This window comes from Paroedura picta, chromosome 1 (genome assembly GCF_049243985.1).
Source record: "Paroedura picta isolate Pp20150507F chromosome 1, Ppicta_v3.0, whole genome shotgun sequence".
Classification (NCBI taxonomy): Eukaryota; Metazoa; Chordata; class Lepidosauria; order Squamata; family Gekkonidae; genus Paroedura; species Paroedura picta.
Window position 1 is genome coordinate 110986018 of NC_135369.1, and position 20372 is coordinate 111006389.

General features: G+C 39.4%; 1 protein-coding gene across 23 annotated transcripts in view; it reads left to right on the top strand.

Moving 5' to 3' along the window:
* The window catches only part of EPB41L2 (erythrocyte membrane protein band 4.1 like 2), a 114663-nt gene extending 95723 nt beyond the window's left edge, over positions 1-18940 (top strand). For 6 of the 23 annotated variants that reach the window (XM_077353050.1, XM_077352878.1, XM_077352902.1 and 3 more), the window contains 8 exons: positions 3764-3931; positions 6852-6905; positions 7102-7647; positions 9154-9276; positions 9599-9691; positions 13746-13826; positions 15422-15527; positions 17736-18940. In XM_077353050.1, the coding sequence (XP_077209165.1) occupies positions 3764-3931; positions 6852-6905; positions 7102-7647; positions 9154-9276; positions 9599-9691; positions 13746-13826; positions 15422-15526 (1170 nt within the window). In that variant the 3' untranslated portion in view covers position 15527; positions 17736-18940. The remainder of the gene's footprint in view (positions 1-3763; positions 3932-6851; positions 6906-7101; positions 7648-9153; positions 9277-9598; positions 9692-13745; positions 13827-15421; positions 15528-17735) is intronic. The other 17 variants (XM_077352919.1, XM_077352963.1, XM_077352973.1 and 14 more) reach the window with 5 other exon arrangements.
* Positions 18941-20372: the final 1432 nt, after the last annotated feature.

The following is a 20372-nucleotide window of genomic DNA, read 5'->3' on the forward strand; positions in this document are numbered from 1 at the left end:
AAATATAAATGCTGCACTTTATGTTAGATTCAATTGGGTTGCTGTGTTGGCCTGAAGCAGCAGAGCAGAACCACTGGTTTAGGGGAAATTTAAAAATCTGGGGGAAATTGAAATATATACAGTACTTGCTTACTGTTTTAACAATATAATGCATAATTCTTGCGTAATGCAAGAATAGTGTTTGAACAGACCATTTTGTATAGTGGGGCTAGCAGCATATTTGGCTATCTGGTTAAACTTTTTAACATTAAAAACAGTGGACTAATATATATAAGCAAAATTCTTTATACACCCATTGTTAAAGAAAGACAAACAGAGTGAGCAAGCTACATACTGCTGCAGGCTACATACTGCTGGCACCCTATGCCATCTTACCACGTATTTTAATTTTTTTGCATCTTAGCAGCAGAATAAGGTAAAAGTTGAAGTAACAAACACAGAGGTAAATAAGAACAGTGCTTGAACAGACCATTTTGTATAGTGGGTCTGGCAGTATATTTGGCTATCTGGTTAAACTTTTTAACATTAAAAACAGTAGACTTAGACTAGATTTAAAGCCCATTTTATGTTCAAATAAAATGGGCGCTAGCGGGGGGAAAGGTAGGGTTGTGGGAGAGGTACCTTTTAGTCGGCGGGGCAGTCCAGGAGGCTGGTCGGGCGTCGGGGTGATGGCGGTGATCCATGGTCGGCGCAGTGGCGGCAGGCCAGGCGCGGCGGGAGGCGGTGAGGCCGCCGCTGCGGCAGTCTCTGCAGCCACTGTCAGCGATCTTCAGGCCGGGAGAAGGCGGTGGGGCCCCCCCTCACTCCGAGGAAGCTGAAGCCTTGTCCTGGCTGCTGGAGCAGCCTGGGCGCGTCTGGGATGCAGCAAGGCCGCCGCAGCAGGCGGGAGAAGGCGGCGGGCTGCCCCCCCCGCCGGCGAGCGAGTGGAATTCTTCTGTCGGAGTGGCGTCTTCTGCTGGATTGGCGTCGGCGCTGCTGCGGCCGGCAAGTTGGCAGGCCGCCGGCAGGCAGGAGATGGCGGCCTGATGCAGCGGAGGCGCTTTGCGCCTTTCGCTGCATCAGGCCGCCAGGCGCGCTGTGCGCAGGGCGGCTATCGGCGAGGCCAATCGGCAGGCGCAAAGCGCCTGCCGATTGGCCCCGCCGATGGTCTGTCCGGAGGAAGGGGCCAATCGGCACCCTTCCTCATCCTGGACAGAGCCCGCCCTAACTCCTCCCCCTAAGCCCTTACGGCTTTATTTAGTCCGCGGGGCCCGCGGTGCCGCGGGCAGGGTTTAGATCATGCAGGGTTGAACAAAGGTCTTATGGCAGAAGATGGGGGGTGAGATAGTCCCACAAATAAAAGGGATCAAGGCCCTAACTGGCTTTGTATGTGATAGCCAATAACTTAAATTGAGCTCTGTAACTGATGGCCACCAGTGAAGTAACTGTTTTTCAAACATCTTATGAAAAGGCCTAATTATTGCTTTTCTAGCTGTACGTTTGATTTCCTTCTACTGGTCTTATAGAAAAAAACTTGTTATCCACTCTTGTTTCTCCTTATGTTAGACATTGTTGGTTAGCAGTTTGTTAGTTTGCGTTATTTTCCAGTTCTATAATCCTAGTCCTAATGCATTGTTTAATAGATGATTTACACTGTTTGATCAATTTTTTCATATTACATAATCCAGCAATAAAGGCAGGTGATAAATGAAGTGAATAAATGTAAGAAATAAAGTCAGTGGGGCTACCAACTGACTTGGGGAAAAAAATCTTCCATCTTCTTCCTCTTCACACCAGCCTCTCTGACCTAGGCAGGTACAGCGACCTCAAGAATCTATTTTCCCAGAGTGAGGAAGAATGGGTAGGGAGGGGGGAAGAGAATGCAGGAGAAAGTTGTGATCTTTGTGCCCTTCTTCGCTGGAACCATCTTACTGGTGAATGATCTTTAGTGTAGTTCAATGTTCACGGAAATCTGGTAACTGAATTTTGTTATTTCTTGGAAGAAATAATGAAATTTGACCATTTCTAAACATATTGTTCAGATAAAAAATTAATAAGCCATTGTAAAATTGTTTCTTCAAAAGATCTTAAGTAAAACTTTCAAATTAGTATCACTAAGCACAGCATATGTGACTTAATAATTATGAAAAACTTTGTTTAAATTGGGGAGAAAGGATTTCCTTCTAATAAGTTTAATTGTCCAAGAATTGTGCAATAAGTAGTTATGCGGGTTAAGTAATATTAATGTAGTATGGTTAGGATTCCATTTGTAAGTAGAAATTAATTTTTAAATATGCTGTATTATTATGCAGAAAGTTTAGAATCTACACTAATGAAAACAGTATTGCTGCGAATAGTTGTGCCTCTTAACAAATAAGACTCTGACCTGAATGCCTAGAATGTTTATTTTCTTTTCCTTACATTTTAAAGAATTTTAAACAATCTGACACAAGAATGTGATTGTATTATTTTGAGCTGGAAAGGTTTAAAATAAAAAATGAACAGATTGGTTACAAGTTGTTGAGAAACTTGTGTGTTTATAATGGTAGGTAATGGGAAAGGAAGGTTCTTGGTGGCAGTAGTATTAGAACAGGCTCAGTTACTCCTATATTGACTTAGATCATCTTGTCTGTAGAATTCTGCTACAAGATAAGAAGCTATCTGTCTCACTTTTTCTTCTTTTTCCCCTTTTTTGCATATCCATGCATACATATGCATACACACAAATTCTTAATGTCATTAGTTGTGTCAACATTTGAGTAGTCTTAAACACTTCATCCTCTTCATTGTTGTGTGATAGACTCATAAAAATACATAGAATACTCCTAAAGTGAGGCAAAATTAACTTGGAAGAAAGTCGTCAGAAAGGAGCATTATAAAACTTTATTAGAGCTAGTATATTAGTGTTTGAATTGGACTGTTTTTTCTCAGGGGGGAGTTATTTAATGTTATTTTGATGGCAGCAATTTGGTTTTAGAACTTCTGTTGCTTTGGAAAATAAGATTATCTCAACATTTAAAAATTGTCATCTTCAGAAATTTAAAAATTGAATAAGGTATCCTTAGATGAGAATAACTGTATGCATACAGCACCCCTTTTAAAAAGGGTTTGTAACCAAGGGTAAGGTTGAGGTATTAGTGATTGTTTTTAAATTTAGAATAGGAGTTTGTATCATGTATATATTAGAGGCATGCTAATGTTATTGCTTAAGAAAAGCAGTATTAGAGGCTGGTGGTGGGGGCAGGGTAATCCACATCTGCCCCAAATTATTTTCTATCACCACAACGCAGTTTAAAATGTTAGCTTATTCACTGTACCACATTTTAGTTAAGAACCATGGAGAAAGAGATGATAGACTAATGTACACATTTACGTGTAGTAAGTACCCTGAACTAATGGTGTTAAGTAGAATTAAGATTAAATATGCTGTCTAGGTGCCCTTTCTTTTTCAGAACATAATTATGTGTGTGGAATATCATTAAGAAGCAATAATTAACCTAGTTCTAATAACTGTATATGGAATACATTTTGAGTTTTAATGTAGCTTTAGTTTAAAATCTGACATAAAAGCAGCAAAATGACCATGAATTGTAATCTCATATATTTGTGAATACATAAGTAAAATGTGAGCTGTAGAGAAACACATATGCATGTACTCTTTTATGTTTTTCCTCACTTTCATGTTTGTTGTTTCCTTTCTTGCCTGATATTTCCTTTCTTTTGTAGGTCACTGCTGTTTGTCTTCTGCTGTTAATTTGTTGCTTCCATTTTCTAACTTGTCTAGAGCCTAGAAGAGGAGATAGCGTCAATTTTATTTAGTAAAGAAAGTATTTCCACTAGCATGAAAACTGCCTTCACTTCAGCTACCTCGTGGACAGCAGAGGGCACTGTTGTGAAAGATAACGTACCTTCTGAAAAGTTTTCTGCCTCACCCTTCTCTCAGCTGCCTGAGGTGCTTTTTCGTATTTACTTTGTCCAGCATCAAGCCATGGAGAGAGCGGGGGCGTTCATAAACTGTCAGATAATATGTATATTTTGTCTGATCATTAAAGCATACAGACTGAAATTAGGACAAAGAAAAATAAAAAAAACATGTGCGAACCGGATTTAGTTTCAGGATAATTCTGATCCTTGTATGAAGCTCCTGACAGAGTCTTCTGTCTTCTTCTGGACAGTGTTAGAAGCAGTGCTACATATGCAGTGGGGATGGACAACTAGACTTTAAACAATGGTGCTATTAATTGTACTGTTCAGTATTCTTGAAAGAACATGGAAAGGTTAGATATAAAACATAGTTAGATATTTGGAAAGTGAAAAGCAAGATAGAAATCCATCTCCCCATGAGTGTATATGCTTTTTAGTTCCAGATTTTTAAAAAATGCAGTTGTGAACTTGGATCTATCATCCAAAGCTAAACTAAATCTTACTCTTCAATTGGTGAAATCAAAATTAAGTCACAGATGCTGTGCTGGGTTTAAAGATACAGTAGGCTTCTTCATAGTGTCAGCTTTGCATAAGTGTGTTTTCTTTTCTTTTCTTCATAGGCTGTAAAAGTCTTTAAAATATAGTATGAGAATCTGGCAACACATTAAATCCTCATAGGGGTTCTATGTGTCAACAGAAATATCTATAGAACAAAATCCAGTGGCACCTTTAAGACCAGTGAGGTTTAATTCTGGATGTAAGCTTTCATGTGCATGCACACTTCTTCAGATACATTGAAACAAGACTTCCTATGTAGTGGGGGGGGGGGGCCTAGTTGCCAGGATGAGTTAATTATAGCCAAGATGCTTAAGTGAAAAGTATAGCTAAATTTGGATTAAAGCAGTTAATGAGACATGAATAGCAAATTAGCATACAGATAATAAAAGAATTATAAAACAGATGTGAGAACTAACTTCTCTCCATACAACACTTGCTCACCCCAGTTCTGGGATATTTTTCCAAAATACGAAACCTCTATTTTCGCTGGACTCCCACTTATCTAGGAGGGCCCTCCTACTTGCAAGTGTAAATTTCTTCACCTCTTATGTGACTTGGGGAAGGTTTCACCCAATATCTGCATCTGAAAGATACTGCTTATATGACTGTGAAGTCCCAGACACTCTAATACATATTATATTGTCCAGCTCTTTCAGCCCAATGAGCTGCTATTCATTGATATTTGGCAGATCTATACTCCAAATACAATGCCAAATCCTTCATTATAAAATCATTGTTATCTGAACAAGATCCTTCCAAACTTGCCAGGATTGCAGTTACTCTTGGGAATATCCTGAAAATAAATAGCCAGTGTTTATTGAGGCAGAAACACGGCTTTGTATAGGTTCTCTTTGGCATTTTCTCTCTCTCTCTGGATTGTGGTTTGTTATGCCAGTAAAGGTTTCTGATATTTGAGAACTAATTTTGAGTTCACTGGCCCCTTTAAGACCAACAAAGTTTAATTCTGGATATAAGCAAGAACTAAGTGATGTAATGTGTGTAACAAGATAAGAACCCAATATCTATGTTAAGCCCTGGGGGTGCCATTATCCTGAGTCAGGAATCTCCTGTTTCTGAAATTCCTTTGCAATAAAACAGCTACTTGGAGGTTTCATTCACAACCTCTACTGGATAATGATGGTTCTCTTTCACAAGTACTAGAGAAACACATCTTTTCTTGCACACTGATAGCCCCCCAATCTTAAGCAATATTTAAAATTTCAACATAAGTACAATTTTCCAGGTACCCCCAGATGTCCCTCCAAAAGTGGGACAATCTGGTCACCTTAACCTAGTAGGAGGGGGGCAATTTTGTCTTAATTAAATCCTCCCCATCTTCCCCCATGTTACAGTGTATTTTGTTTGAAAGCTGAAGATGTGTTTCCACTATTTCTTCCATAGAATTCAAACATAAGTATTTTATTAGAATCAAATCTTATGATCACCTAATGGGCAAATGTAAATAATGACATTTTTGCTTATATACAAATTCATTCCAATCAACTGTAAATAGAGTTTTGCCTGCAGTGTGTTTCTTCCTTGTGCCCCTGCTGCAATGCCCTGCAGAGTCCCATGAAAACATGCATGAAGCTGCCTTAAACTGGCAGACTTTTTGTCTGTCAAGGCCAACATTTTTTTCGTAACTGGCAGTGGCTTTCCAGAGTCTCATGTAGAGGCCTTCTGTATCAGCTGTCACCTAATCATTAAAATGGAGACATGAGCTTTTGAGCCTGGGCTGTCTGTGTGCAAAGTATGTACTCTACCACTAAGCTATAGCCTCTTCCTAATCCTTGACAACTGCATGGGGTACAACATAAGAGGATGCAATTCAAGGAGAGAATAAGCAGAAATAACTCAAGGGACAGAACTAACTCAAGGGACAGTAACTTTGACTTCACTCTTTGGATGTACTGCCCTAGTTGAGTAGTCTTTTTCAGTATTTTGAATAAAATACTGATAAAACAAATAGCAACTTGCTTTTAAGAAAAATAGAATATTTGTTTTGGTATCTACTCTATACTATACCAAAAACTAAGGGAGAGTGGAGACAGGTACAGATAAAATTCAAACAAGAGAATGCATATTAGAATTTTAAAACTTAACATGGCCACAGAATACCAACCTAAGTAAAAAGATTGTGAAAATTTAATGTGTTTTGGTGAACCCTAAGAAGTAGTGAGTTTGCAGATCTCTGCCCCCCAAAATCTTGGTCTGTTATTTTCAGTGTGCCTCTTTGTGCATTTTACTTGTGCTGCTTTAACATATTGTTCCATGAATTTGTGAGCATGCAGTCCGTCCCACTGTGCTATTTGTAAAATGATAAATTCAAATGTCCCAATAAGTATAGACTGTTATTCATATATGTCTTCTGGTTACTTTTCATTTCACAGAAATTTGCTTCCAAAACAGAAGGGCCTCTCACTGGAACCAGCAGGACTATTAAGGTTCTACTATTTTGCCATAGCCCATTGAGCTTTCACATTTCAGAATTTTCATTCTTCTTTCTTTTTTCATTTAACCATTTCAGTCATCTTTGTTCTTCATGTGACTTGAGCTTTCCATTACATAATTTTATGTTCATAATTTTATTTATTCATATGTTCTACTTCTTGTGTTCCCTCATCCATTTGTTTTGTGCAGAGTTCACATGAGACTCTGAATGTAGTGGAGAAGAAGCAGGCAGAGTTTGGGATAGAAGCGACAGTAGTCACAGATGATACTCAAAGGGCCAAAATACAAGTTATCTCTGATGGTGTCGAATCTCAGAAGATGGAGCGTCTCTCCAAAAAGGATTCTTCATCCTTGTCATCAGACAGCAGCAGTGATGAAAGTGAAGATGAAGTAGAGTATCAGCCACATCATCGAATGATCCAGGAAGTCATAAAAGAAGAGCTAGAAGAGACTGAAGATATCAAAGAGGAAGAAGAACAGAAGACACAAGCAATAGAGTGTCCAGGCATATCACAAGGAGTCAGCCAGGTTAAAGCAAAAATTGAGCACCCACAAGCAACAGAAGCTTTGGTCCAGATAAATGATATACCCACAAAGACATCGGGGGAGAGAAATTCAATAAAATTAAATGAACAAGGCCCGGAAGAAGAGAGGGAGGAAGAACAACTCAAACTAAATGGAGAGGCATCACATATTGACATTGATGTGTCATCACAAATAATTTGTTGCTCTGAGGTAAATGGTAGAAGAGGAGGGAACACTAGAGAAGACATTTTGTCCCAGAGTTGGATATCTCTGCCTTTCTTCTTCTCTATCTTGGTTTTAACAAAAATTCAGAACTGAAGATGGGGGGAATTGAAGTACAGTAAAATTCTACTTTCCATCTTGTTTTCTGAATTTTTTGGTAAATCTAATGAACTCAACTCCTGGGATTATGCCACCATCTTACTTACTATTTTATGTTTTGCTTCCATTTGCTTGTGTTAATGTGTTTGTCCTGTCCTGTCTAGTATTTATTCAAAAGTAATTTGCAGTTGCAATTATGAAGTAATATATATCGTAAACATGAGGTGATAAGTAGTCAAGATGCATCAGTTTAAGTCCTTTGTCTCCTTCCTTCTTTAAGAAGTCTGCTACTAGTGAGGCTTTTAGTCTATTCAGGTTCCCCAACCCAACCATCTTGCCTTTTCAGTGTTCATTAGTGGCTACTGGATATGTCATCAAAGATTTACCTCCAGTAGTGCCTTCCACCTGTGGTGCATAGGATCCCAATCATCTTCATTATGTTTTTCTTAAAACTTTATGAAATTGCTACCTAGATCCTGATACAACATATTATGTTTCTCATCATTATGTACATAGAAACGTCTAACTACATTGAGGCACAATGGTATAGTTTTACTCACAGATGTGTAAACTTTGAACCTAGAGGAATTTTATCATTAGGCAACTTCTTCTACCTTAATCTTTGTTATTCAGGATGTGTTTGTTCTGTTTTCCTCTTTCAAACAAAATGATCATTATTTAAAGATCAACATTTAAAGTATTTGGGGTTCTTCCAAACATTGCTTTTGTATTTTTTAGATACATAGGAACAGGTTTTTCTTGACTGCTATAATTTGAGAAATGCCAAATGTGACGATATATTGAAAAACCTTTAAGTAATATTGGTTTTCTGAAGAAACGTTTTCCATGTGACATTTCTAGTGGTCATTAAGGTTCTAGTGGTGGTTAAGGTATTATACAGTTACTCAAACCATAAAAGTTTGAGCAGCTGTAATTTCTTAATGTTTGTTACAGATACAAGTGATGGTGAGCTGTGGCTCCCCCCTGTGGATATATATATCATTATAAATAGGCACAGCATTGAACAGCTTTTAAAAACACTCAACCTTGGATTCAGATAACAAAGAGCTGTTATTGACTGTTACCTCTGCCCACATTGGTGTGAATGTATACATACATTAAAAAGCACATGGCTCTCTACCACATCTGTATGTAGTGGTTTAAAAAGAAGCAGATTAATGCTTCAGATGCTACAAAGTTCATTTCATGCTGAGATTAATTAATCATTCTTGTATTCTGCTGATGGAACTAAAATTCATAGGCATCTTGAAAAATCTAACATGGTGATTTAATGTTTTTTGTTGGAATGCTGAAAAGCTTGTGTTTTTGATATCCTGCTAGATGCCATATGTTTTACCTTTATGACCTTTAAATTCATATCTTTCTGAACACTAGCCTCCAGTGGTAAAAACTGAGATGGTGACCATTTCAGATGCTTCACAAAGAACTGAAATCTCCACTAAGGAAGTACCAATTGTTCAAACAGAAACTAAAACGATCACGTATGAGTCTCCCCAGGTACAGATGTTGTACAATTTAGAATACCATTTTTTGCTTACATCTTGAGCTATGCTTAGTTCAAGATGCCAGTCACAGTGTTGAGTCTACAAAATTACAGAATTACCTTTACTTTTGTGAATCTTATTGAGCTCCCATATTGCTCTCAGCTATCTCAAATGAGTAACTTAAATCACATTGAATCTATTGTGAATTTAAGTTGTCATCATCAATATAGTTTAGTTATAAAACTGGCAAGTTGTACTTACAAAAGAACTTCGGGATTGTTGCCTTGATTTATTCTTTTACTCACCATTGAACCTTGTCTTTGTCAATTATCCAGTTTGATGGTGGAAGTGATGCTGGTATGTTGCTGAGTGCACAGACGATCACAGCGGAATCTCTTTCTACCACCACAACCACACACATCACTAAGGTAAATAACATTTGCAATTTTCCTCTCTTACCTCATACATTGATTAGAAATGTTGAAGCTCATGATTTTGCAGTTGTATACTTCTCCAAGTTCCTTAGTCTTTAATTAATACTGTATGTTGCCTTTTCACCCCCACATAATGCTGTTTGTGTGGTAATCTCAGCCTCAGTGTATAGTGGAAAGGAATTCTGTGCTGATAGCCACCAAGTATTTCTAGAAAATGGTGGAGATTTTGCCCAGAAGGGATTCTGATTGACCACTGGAAATCTGTTTGGCTTTACAAATTAAAAAAATGCTTTCACAGCAATTGGCACCACAGCACTGGGATCTTCACTGCATCAGCAAAGTTAATGCAGGACAATATTATAAAATAATATGTTTGTTTTTAAAAGGTATGGGGATGGTGGTATATAAAGACAATAAATAAATAAACAGTAAATAAATAAATAAATAAATAAATAAATAAATAAATAAATAAATAAGAGAGAACAACTCTGCTCCATCCTCTACATGGCAGCCTTTTAAATACTTGAAGATGGTTATCAGATCCCCTCTCAGTTATCTCCTCTCCAGGCTAAACAGACCAAGCTCCCCCAGCCTTTCTTCATAAGTCTTGGTCTCCAAACTCCTCACCATCTTTGTTACCCTCCTCTGGACACACACCAGTTAGTCTACATCCCTCTTCAACTGTGGTGCCCACAACTGAACATAGTACTCCAAGTGAGACCGAACCAGAGCAGAATAAATGGTACCATCACCTCCCGTGATCTGGACATGATACTCCATTTGATATAGCCCAAAATATCATTTGCCTTTTTAGCCACCGAGTCATACTGCTGACTCATGTTCAGTGTATGGTCTACTAAGACTCTTAGATCCTTTTCGCACATACTACTGCCAAGACAAGTCTCCTCCATCCAAACTTGATGTATTTGGTTTTTCCTACCTAAGTGCAGAATTTTACATTTGCCCCTATAGAATTTCATTTTATTTAGTTTAGCCCACTTCTCAAGCCTATCAAGATCATTCAGTATTCTGATTCTGTTGTGTTTGCTACCCCTCCCAGTTTAGTATTGTTTGCAAATTTAATAAGGACCCTCTCTAATCCCTCATCCACATCATTTATAAATATGTTGAACAACCCAGGCCCAAAGAAAGATCTCTGGGGCACTCCACTGAACCATTGACACCCTTTGGATACGATTTGTCAACCAATTTATTGATCTACCTGACAGAATTAGGATCCATACTGCATTTTACCAACTTGTCAACAAGAATATAATGTGGTACGTTATCAAAAGCTTTACTGAAATCCAGATAAACTATGTCCACAGTATTCCTCTGATCCAGCAAGGTAGTCACTTTCTCGAAAAAAAGAGATAAGGCTGGACTGACATGACTTGTTCAGTTCCAGCTGCTCAAGGACCGACTGTTTGATGATTTGTTCCAAAATTTTGCCAGCCACAGATGTCAAGCTGATGGTTCAGCTCCTCCTTTTTCCCTTTCTTGAAGATGGGGACAACATTTGCCCGCCTCCAATTGTCTGGCACTTTACCTATTCTCCAAGAAGTGTCAGAGAGGTTCAGAGATGATATCTGCAAGTTCTTTTAGAACCCTTGGATGCAGTTCATCTGGCCCAGAATACTTTGTTTCATTTAATTAAACTAGGTATTTATAGACTGCCCCCACAATGATCCTAGGCCACCATTCCCATACCCCCTGTTGTGATACGTTTCTGCCACATTGAGCACTATTTCCCTCACAAGAGAAGACTGAGGAGAAATAGGAGTTAAGTGGTTCAGCCCTCTCTTCATAATCTGTTATAATTTCACTCCCTTTTCCTCACAGTGGTCCTACAGAGTGGTCCTACTCTTATTCTTACTTGAAATATAACTGAAGAAGCCTTTTTTTCTATGTTTAGCACTTCTTGTTAGCTTAAGCTTATATTGAGCTTTAGCTTTTCTAACACTCTCCCTACAATAATTGGTTATTTGTTTATACTCATCCTTGGTAATAAGGCCTTCCTTCCATTTCCTAAAGGACTTTTTTTATTCCTCAAATCATTTTACAGCTGCTTATGGAGCTACTTTGGCCTCCTTAGGCTCCTTCCATCTTCTTTTCTCAAGGGAATTGTTTGTGATTGAGCCTTTAGTATTTCACTTATAAGAAACTCCCAGCCCTCTTGGACTCTCATCTCTTTCTTTCTGTCTACGGAACTCTACCCAACATACTTTTAAGTCTGTTAAAATCTGCTTTCCTGAAGTCCAGTCTATATATCCAATTGCATAAAGGTTTTCTCTTTCCCACAATTGAAAATTCCAAAATCACATGGCCAAGTGTGCCCACTACTTTTACCTCATCTACCAATTCTTCCCTATTGATGAGAAAGTGTAAAATAGGTTCCCCTTTCTACTTTCTGGGAAATGAAGCTGTTGGCAAAACAAGTTAAGAAGTCAATGGAGTTTGTATTTTTAGCAGATATCCAGGTAATTGTAGTCTCCCATAACCACTGTTTCCCCCCTCTTTGAGAATTGTGTAATTTGGTCTAGGAGTATCTCATCCAAGTCCTCTGACTGGCTTGGTGGTCTATAACAGACACAATAATACCATTCTCTTTTCCTACTCCTTTTATATTTAAAAGAATGCCTATGTTGCAGGTATATTTTTTCCTTTGTAACAAATGATTTAATTGTTAGTCTTTCTGAACTGTAAGCACTAGGAACTGCAGAGGTGGTGGGAGAGTTTTGTACTTTCCCCATGTTATAGGCATATCACTTCATCAACACTAAGTTTTTGTTGACACTGATTGCAAATATTTGGTGGTGAACTACTGTGTTAGAATTTTTTCTATGTGCTTCCCTTAGTTTGAAGAAGAAGAGTCGGGTTTTATACCCCACTTTTCATTTCCTGAAAGAGTCTCAAATTGGCTTACAATTGCCTTCCCTTCCTTGCCCCACAACTGACGCTCTGTGAGGTAGGTGAGGCTGAGAGAGCTTCTGACAAGACTGCTCAGTTAGAACAGCACTCTCAGGGCTTTGACAAGTCCAAGGTCACCCAGCTGATTGCATGTGGAGGAGTGGGGAATCAAAGCCAGTTTGCCAGAGTAGAACCCGCTGCTTTTAACCACTACACCATGCTGGCTGTTAACCCCACAGAATATTAGAATAATTTGAGCATATTTACAGCTTGTTTGAAATCCCTTTTTGTGTTGGATAACATTTTGATGTGCTGGCTTTCTGCTACCAGCTGTGAAAGGAAATATACAACGGAAAAAATTACCTTTGTGCTGAAGAGCTGTTAGATCTAAGCTAGGAAAACAGAATCTGACTTTAACCACTGCCATTTCCTGATTGAGAAGATAGATCAGAAGGTTAAGGCCACTCCGCTTCTTCACCTTTTTGTTTAACACTATTTTATACTTGACCTCAGACCGCTCAGTTGAATATGCTGTCTTGAGCTCACCTAATACACGGAAGCCATTCAGAGACTGCAGTTAGCATCCCCACTATTTCAAGTGATAGGATGGGGAAATAGCAAAGCTGTTCATCTCTCTGTGCATTCATGGGTGAGGGAGCTGCTTCAGTAATGTTGAAGCAGCACTGCAAGAAACTGTCATCAGAACCAATACCCGCACTGAGCCTCTGATCATCTTTTTCCCTGGTGTGCAGCTTCAGAGAAAGTGGAGCCTTGTTGAGGATCTGTTATAGACGAGCAAAGTGAGTGATGTGCCTGTAGCAGAAGCAACATTCAAAGAGTGTCAGGAAAATCGGGGTGGTGGATACACTAAACTTGGGATATGAAACAGTATATGACTTGTGTTTATCTAAAATATTTGTTTGCCACCTTTCCAGAGACCTTTAGCTTTTGCTGTTCAGGTATATTCTTGATCAATCTGATGCGGCACTGATTGGTTGAACATTCTTTATTGATTACCATTATTAAAGTAGAGGTTGAATGTGACACTTCTGTGCCTCTACAGTCTTCTTGCAGCAAAATTCTAATGCAGTAGATCCACTATAAAAACTTACTTTTTTTCTTGTTAAAAACTCTATAGACAGTGAAAGGTGGTATGTCAGAAACCAGAATTGAAAAACGGATTGTTATCACTGGAGATGCAGACCTTGATCATGATCAGGTAAAAGAATGAATGCTAGTTCTTTTCAGGCTATAAAAATCTAAGAAAATGAGCGGTGTCTTTGATGTCCATGGTTAATTTATATAATGTTTCTTTATAAATAATAATTTCCTCAGACTAGAAAAATCCTTCAGAATAATTAAGTCACTCAGTTATTTTAATTATTGCCTGCCCTTTTATTTTGTGGTGCCATTCTGATTCTAAATTAATGGTAGATACACAAATCAACGGAATGGTATATCCCTGGCCCTTCCCTTCCATTTCGCCTGCCACAGCCCCAGCCACCGCGCTCTGCCCGGCTGCTCCCACGACCCTGAACTGAACCAGGCTTTCTTAGGGATAGACTTTGAGTATCTTTTGGCTCAGAACTCTATTTTTTTCTAGAGAAATTCATGTGCTGTCAAGTCTGGGTGCCCAGATGATATCCTTGACTGCTTAATAGCTTATTTTATATACAAACAGTGTGAGTGTGCTATCTGTTTTGCTTCAAAATATGGCCGTGTTCTGGGCTACCTCTTGTGAACAAGCTGTCTTAGACATTTTGGTAAATTGGCACCTTACAATATCTCCTATACACAGCAGAGTTGAAACTGAGAGCTAGCACACACAAGAATAGATTTTCAATCACACAGGGGAGCATCTAGTCATTGCACCAATGCAACACTCAGCTTACAATGATGCATTAAAAAATTAAACAGAAGAATTTAAAGAAGCATCAGTGTGGCAGGTGGAACTTGTTCTTGCTACCTATGAAGGCAACATAAGACTAAGACCATTTCTCCTGTTTTTTTCAATATACTTAAACTGAAGACACAACCCAGTTCAGTCATATGGATGAACAAAGTATACACCATTTTTAGAAACATAAAATGTCTACTAGGGCACATGAAATGGAAAATCTTTCATAAATCTGGAAAATCTGTCTAGAATATGTGTCAAAGAATTGGAGCTCATACTTTCAGACATGGGATTTTAACATGTATACAGACAAGTAATAATCTCATGTGTTACAGAATGTAACATGAAAAGAAATCCTTTAATCTGAAGTTTCAGTTTTTAAATTTTTTTAGAATAAAACTTTTGTACTTCTGGTCCTGAATATCTAAGTCCACATACTGCTTCTGGTATGTAAATGATGATCAAACTTGGTTTATGCTTCTAAACTTAGAGATTGCTGATTGTTTTTACTTATTTGTTTAAATGTTTATACTCTTCTTTCTCCCCTGGGGAAACCCTGGTAGCCTACATCATTTTCCCCTCTTCCTTTTATCCTCACAGTAGCAAGCCTGTCAGGCAAGTTAGGCTGAGAGTGCATGACTGGCACATGGCCACCCAGTGAGCTTCCATGGCAGGGTGGGGATCTGAGCCTTGGTCTCCCAGATCCTAATGTGACAGTCTAACTGCTTCACCACTCTGTTTTTAGTAAGTGAGGAACATCAACTTCCATTTGTCTAGTTTTTCTTCCAAAAAATAAAATGGCTCAGTAAGTAAAGCACTTTCCAGTTGAATTGTAGTCCAAGTTGCCATCACATTGACAAACCAATTTGATGTTAATATCCACAGTTATTTTACCAATTCTTTCAATATTTATGCAGGCATTGGCACAGGCCATTAAAGAAGTCAAAGAGCAGCACCCTGATATGTCTGTAACCAGAGTAGTGGTGCACAAGGAAACAGAGGTGGCAGAAGAAGGAGACTAAGGTAAGAGCCTCAAGTATGCATAATAGCTCTAACGGATTCATCTTTCTGCACATATACTCTGAGACACTGGAGCTTGACTCTGAAGATTAAATTTACTTAATGGTCTGGGTTGTCAATCTTTCATGACTCTGCATGTAATTTCTGATTTTTGAATGTCTCTGATTTGGGGCAGTTTGAGCATTTGAAAGAAAAGCAGAAACAGCACAAGAAACAATGACCTATCAAATGCAGAAAGGAAATATCTGGGACTAGGTAGAAATGCAAGCTGTAAGCATTAATAGGTTCATAAGATTGGATCAAATAAAGTGGATATAGAGAAGCAAATATGGATGGGCCCTTACAACTGTACTTTTCCAGTTACAGGTTCTGAAGAGTGCATACACACAAAAGTTTTTATGTAGAACTAGCTTCAAAGCCCATCCCTAAGAACAGGCCTTGAAAGGGCCCCCTCCCCTGCCCCCCCAGCCAGGCAGCTTAAGGTGGCTTTGGGCTGCAGCCAGGGCTCTCTCCCTTACCTGCTGCTGGCTCCAGGCACTGAAGTGCATCTCAGAGCAAAGAGGCTAGAGTCCAAGGACAGAGGACGGGAGCTGCAGGGGCGGGGCCAACTTGGCCATATTCCAACTTGGACAGCTGGACACGTCCCACCCCCCAGGCTGTTTCACAAATATATAGAGGAACCATGGATAAGGATAAAACTTTGTTGGTCTTAAAGATGTCACTGGACTCAAACTGCTTCAGACCAACATGGCTGCCACCGAGGCCTCAAAGACTATATGGTACATTGAGATGGAGCACTGTTCAAGGAGTTGTTTGAAATTCCATTTGGAAAGCAGGCTCAACACTTGTCCCCAACTAAGCTCTTTATGTTGTTTCCAGGTGTAAAGTAAGTATGGTGCTGAAATCTCAGATTTCTGCATTACCATTCCAAATTGAGGATTAGGGGTCCCTCCGTTTTTTATCATGATACCCTCTTGATGACTTGATGACTTGATGACCACAAGGTCCTAAGTGGAGTTAGGAAAATTTGTGAGCTTGCTTTAGAGACCATGTATCATAATGAATACCATTTAAGTCCTGGTGCAAGTCACTGACCTTTGTACTTCTCATTAGACTCTGTCTGTTGCACCATCTTTCTTGTGTGACTTTGAAGCAATGGCAGAGAACTTCCCATTTAGTTTTCAGTTTTCTCTGAACAACAGGCATTACAAAAGACTGCAGTCCAGTTGTAAGGGGCTCCCTGTAACACCTTTTCCTACTCTTGGGTGGAAAGTGGGCAGTGAGTAGGATTTGGTACACCACCTTCAAAACATAACTTATGAAAAGACCAAAGTACAAGAGCCATGCAGCTTCATACAAATTGTAGTTCCTAAATAATAAGGCTTGCTAAGGCTTAAGGAAGGGGCAGAAACATCTCCTCTCCTTCTACCCCAACCATTTTTAACCCTTTAATGTGAAAACATGGCATAAGTGTGGTTGTTCACAGTTCTGTCTTGCTTTGTTATTTGCTTTGTACATGTGATTATTGTAGAAAATTAAGGCATTTATGTATTGAGCATGTATTTGTCATATTCATGGTATTGAATTAAATTATGGTTTACTGTTAGTAAAGCAACAAAATAAATTTAGGTTTGATAACAAATTATCGTATATTCCCAAAAGTTTTCATTTTTCTTATGGGTTCAAAATTTCCAGGATTTGTGCATCTCTAGTTAGGGCTGTATCAATCTTCTCCTGGATAACCAGGAGGGTTGGGAAATCGTGTGCTCTGGGTGTGTATTACCATGAAAAACTGCTTCCCATGTCTCCAGGCCTTGTTTGAAAGTCTGTATGCCCCAGCATCCCTGTTTATAATTGACAGTATACTGGGTATTTCCAATTAATTTGGAGTTCACAGTAGTCAAACTTAATCAGAAAACTAATCATTTTACAAAGTAATTTTCAGAGTGGAAACATCACATACCGGCCACTCCTCTTCCTCCTTCCCCTCCAACCACAGTTTAAAGAAGGTCCAGTTCAGTTACTGAATATAGTCTCTTGGAAAATAGTATAACAAAGAGATTTTTCTGGAACTAGAAGCCTGATGTGTTTCTAAAGGAATGTGGAAGGTAGTATTGTGGGCACAATCTGAAAAAAAAGGTGGTGGTTCTTTCTTAAGAGGTTAACGGGGTTTTTAAAAAAAACTAATGTCATACTTCTTTCCTCTCCTAGAGTTATGAAGATTTGTGAATAAGAAGAACTTTGAACATTCCAAGTTGGTATCTTCGTCACTGTTTCACTAAATTCATGAAGGCTGGCAACAATGAATAGACATCTCTGTAACGAACTACCAACACCAAACTGTATCTTCTATGGTCCTTTATCATTTATGACTTTATTTTTATAATCACTTCTTAACATTCTTGGCTTTTTTATGAGGGTTAGAGATTTATTATTTTTTGCACAACTCCCTGCCATTTTTATATAACTGATCTCTTGTTTGCATGAAAGTGAACAAAGTATTTAGTAAGCACTGTTCACTTGAGCAAGTGTAAAATGCAGGAAAGACAGAATCTTTGACTAATTTAGATATAACCTTTTCAGGATGTTTCAAATAGAGCCTCTTACTGGAATGATATACAGAGGTTTTCTTTCCCCAGATTATTCAGGTAAATAAAATATGTCAAATAATATAAAAAGTACCTTGTTTTTTATTAAAAAATAAACTTTCCTATAACTTAGGGAAGTTATAGGAATTTCACCTGGACTTAAATGAATTTTTATATAAACTTGTAACTCCCGCTTTCAGTGGGAAAACTGGTGCTGATATATTATAGAAGAGAGGGAGTTACAAAGGCATTTCTACTGAGTTCTCACTGTTCTAGTTACCTTTTTTCTGCACTGCCGTGCTGTTGTTCAACTCTTCCTTCAGTGGACACTTTGTCGTCTGCAACATTCCAGATAAAGTTGGAGGGGGCTGTTCTCTTCCCTTCCAACAGAGATAGTAGGCAGCTTTAAAACCTTAGTGCTTTTCTCTTTAACATGTTAAATGTCAAACACTTCCATTATATAATACACATGCAGAGTGCTTGCATTCTATTAAAACTCATTGTCTACATGTTACAACTAACGCTTCTGTTAAAGCAGTTATACATGATGGGAATAATTTTCCTGATGATCTGTACAGGTTTTAAAGACGTAGAACCAGAGGTTCATATTTGGGACCATTCTTAATAAGCAGTATGAGAACCATCTCTTATGTGATGAGGCTGCCAGTGAGGAAGTCTGTATGAAAACCTGTTAATTCTTTCCCTCCTCCCTTGCTGTTCACAATGTGTATAGTTGATGCCATATTAAATTTGAAGCAGTTTCTGGTTGTATTGATATTTTGCTTTCTGTAATACTATTATAAAATAAAGTTTGTTTATTCTCTAAAAGTTTCATTGCGTCCTTCACACCAGGTATGTCCAATATTATTCAATAGGACTGACTCCCAGGCAAATGTTCTTAGTAACTGTGGTTGAAATCCTAACTTATTTTAGCTCTCTATGTAGTTTTTAGAATTATAGTCTATAAATACCATAACATAGTTTTATAAATCAGAATCCAGATCTCTCCAGAGAAAATGTCTGCTGTGTTCAGAATATATCTTAAAGAATGTTATAAATATAAATATTTGATCAGTAGATCAGCTCCTAGTTTTCTTGGAGGAAACTTCGACCCTCGACGCATACCAGTCTGGTTTCCATCCTGGCCATGGGGTGGAGACCGCGCTGGTCGCTCTGACGGATGATATCCGACAGCAGCTGGATCGAGGCAAGTCCACCATTCTCGTGCTATTAGATCTGTCGGCCGCATTTGATGTGGTCGACCACGAGCTATTGGTTCACCACCTCACCGGGACCGGAATTAGAGGGACTGCGCTGCAGTGGCTGGCCTCCTTCCTCCGGAACCGGACGCAGAGGGTGGCAGTGGGGGATGAACTATCGGATCCCTATGAGCTCCCCTGTGGGGTTCCACAGGGAGCGGTACTCTCCCCCACGTTGTTCAACATCTACATGCGCCCTCTGGCCAAGTTGGTTTGGGGTTATGGGCTAGGGTGCCACCAATATGCGGATGACACCCAGCTCTATCTCCTAATGGTAGGCTGGCTGGACTCCCCCCCCCCCCCGATACATTCGCCAGTTATTTGGAAGCAGGGGCTGGATGGCTTTGGCAGAGTCGCCTGAAACTCAAGACGGAGGTCCTGTGGATGGCCATAAGAGGGTAGGACCAGGAAGCGCGCCTCCCATGCCTGAATGGTGTACAATTAACATTTACACCAGTGGTCAAGAACTTGGGAGTGACTTTTGATGCCTCCCTGTCTATGGAGGCTCAAGTCACAAAAGTAGCCAAGATGGCTTTTTTCCATCTTCGCCAGGCCTGGCAACTAGTGCCCTACCTGTCTTCGGAACACCTAGCCACCGTGATCCATGCAACGGTCACTTCCAGACTAGACTACTGTAACTCGCTCGATGCAGGCCTACCCTTGACTCTGATCCGGAAGTTACAGCTGGTACAAAATGCGGCAGCTAGGGTCCTCACTAGGACACCTTGGAGGGCCCATATTCAGTCGGTACTCCGTCATCTCCATTGGTTACCAATCTGTTTCCGGGTCATGTTTAAGGTGTTGGTATTCACCTTTAAGGCCATACGCGGCTTGGGTCCTACTTACCTGTGGGACCATTTGGTTGCTTATGCCCCTTGCAGGGCTCTCTGCTCTGCAGGTATGAATCTACTGACTTTCCCGGGCCCCCAGGACGTTCGCCTGGCCTCAACCAGGGCCAGGGCCTTTTCGATCCTGGCCCCAACCTGGTGGAATGAGCTCCC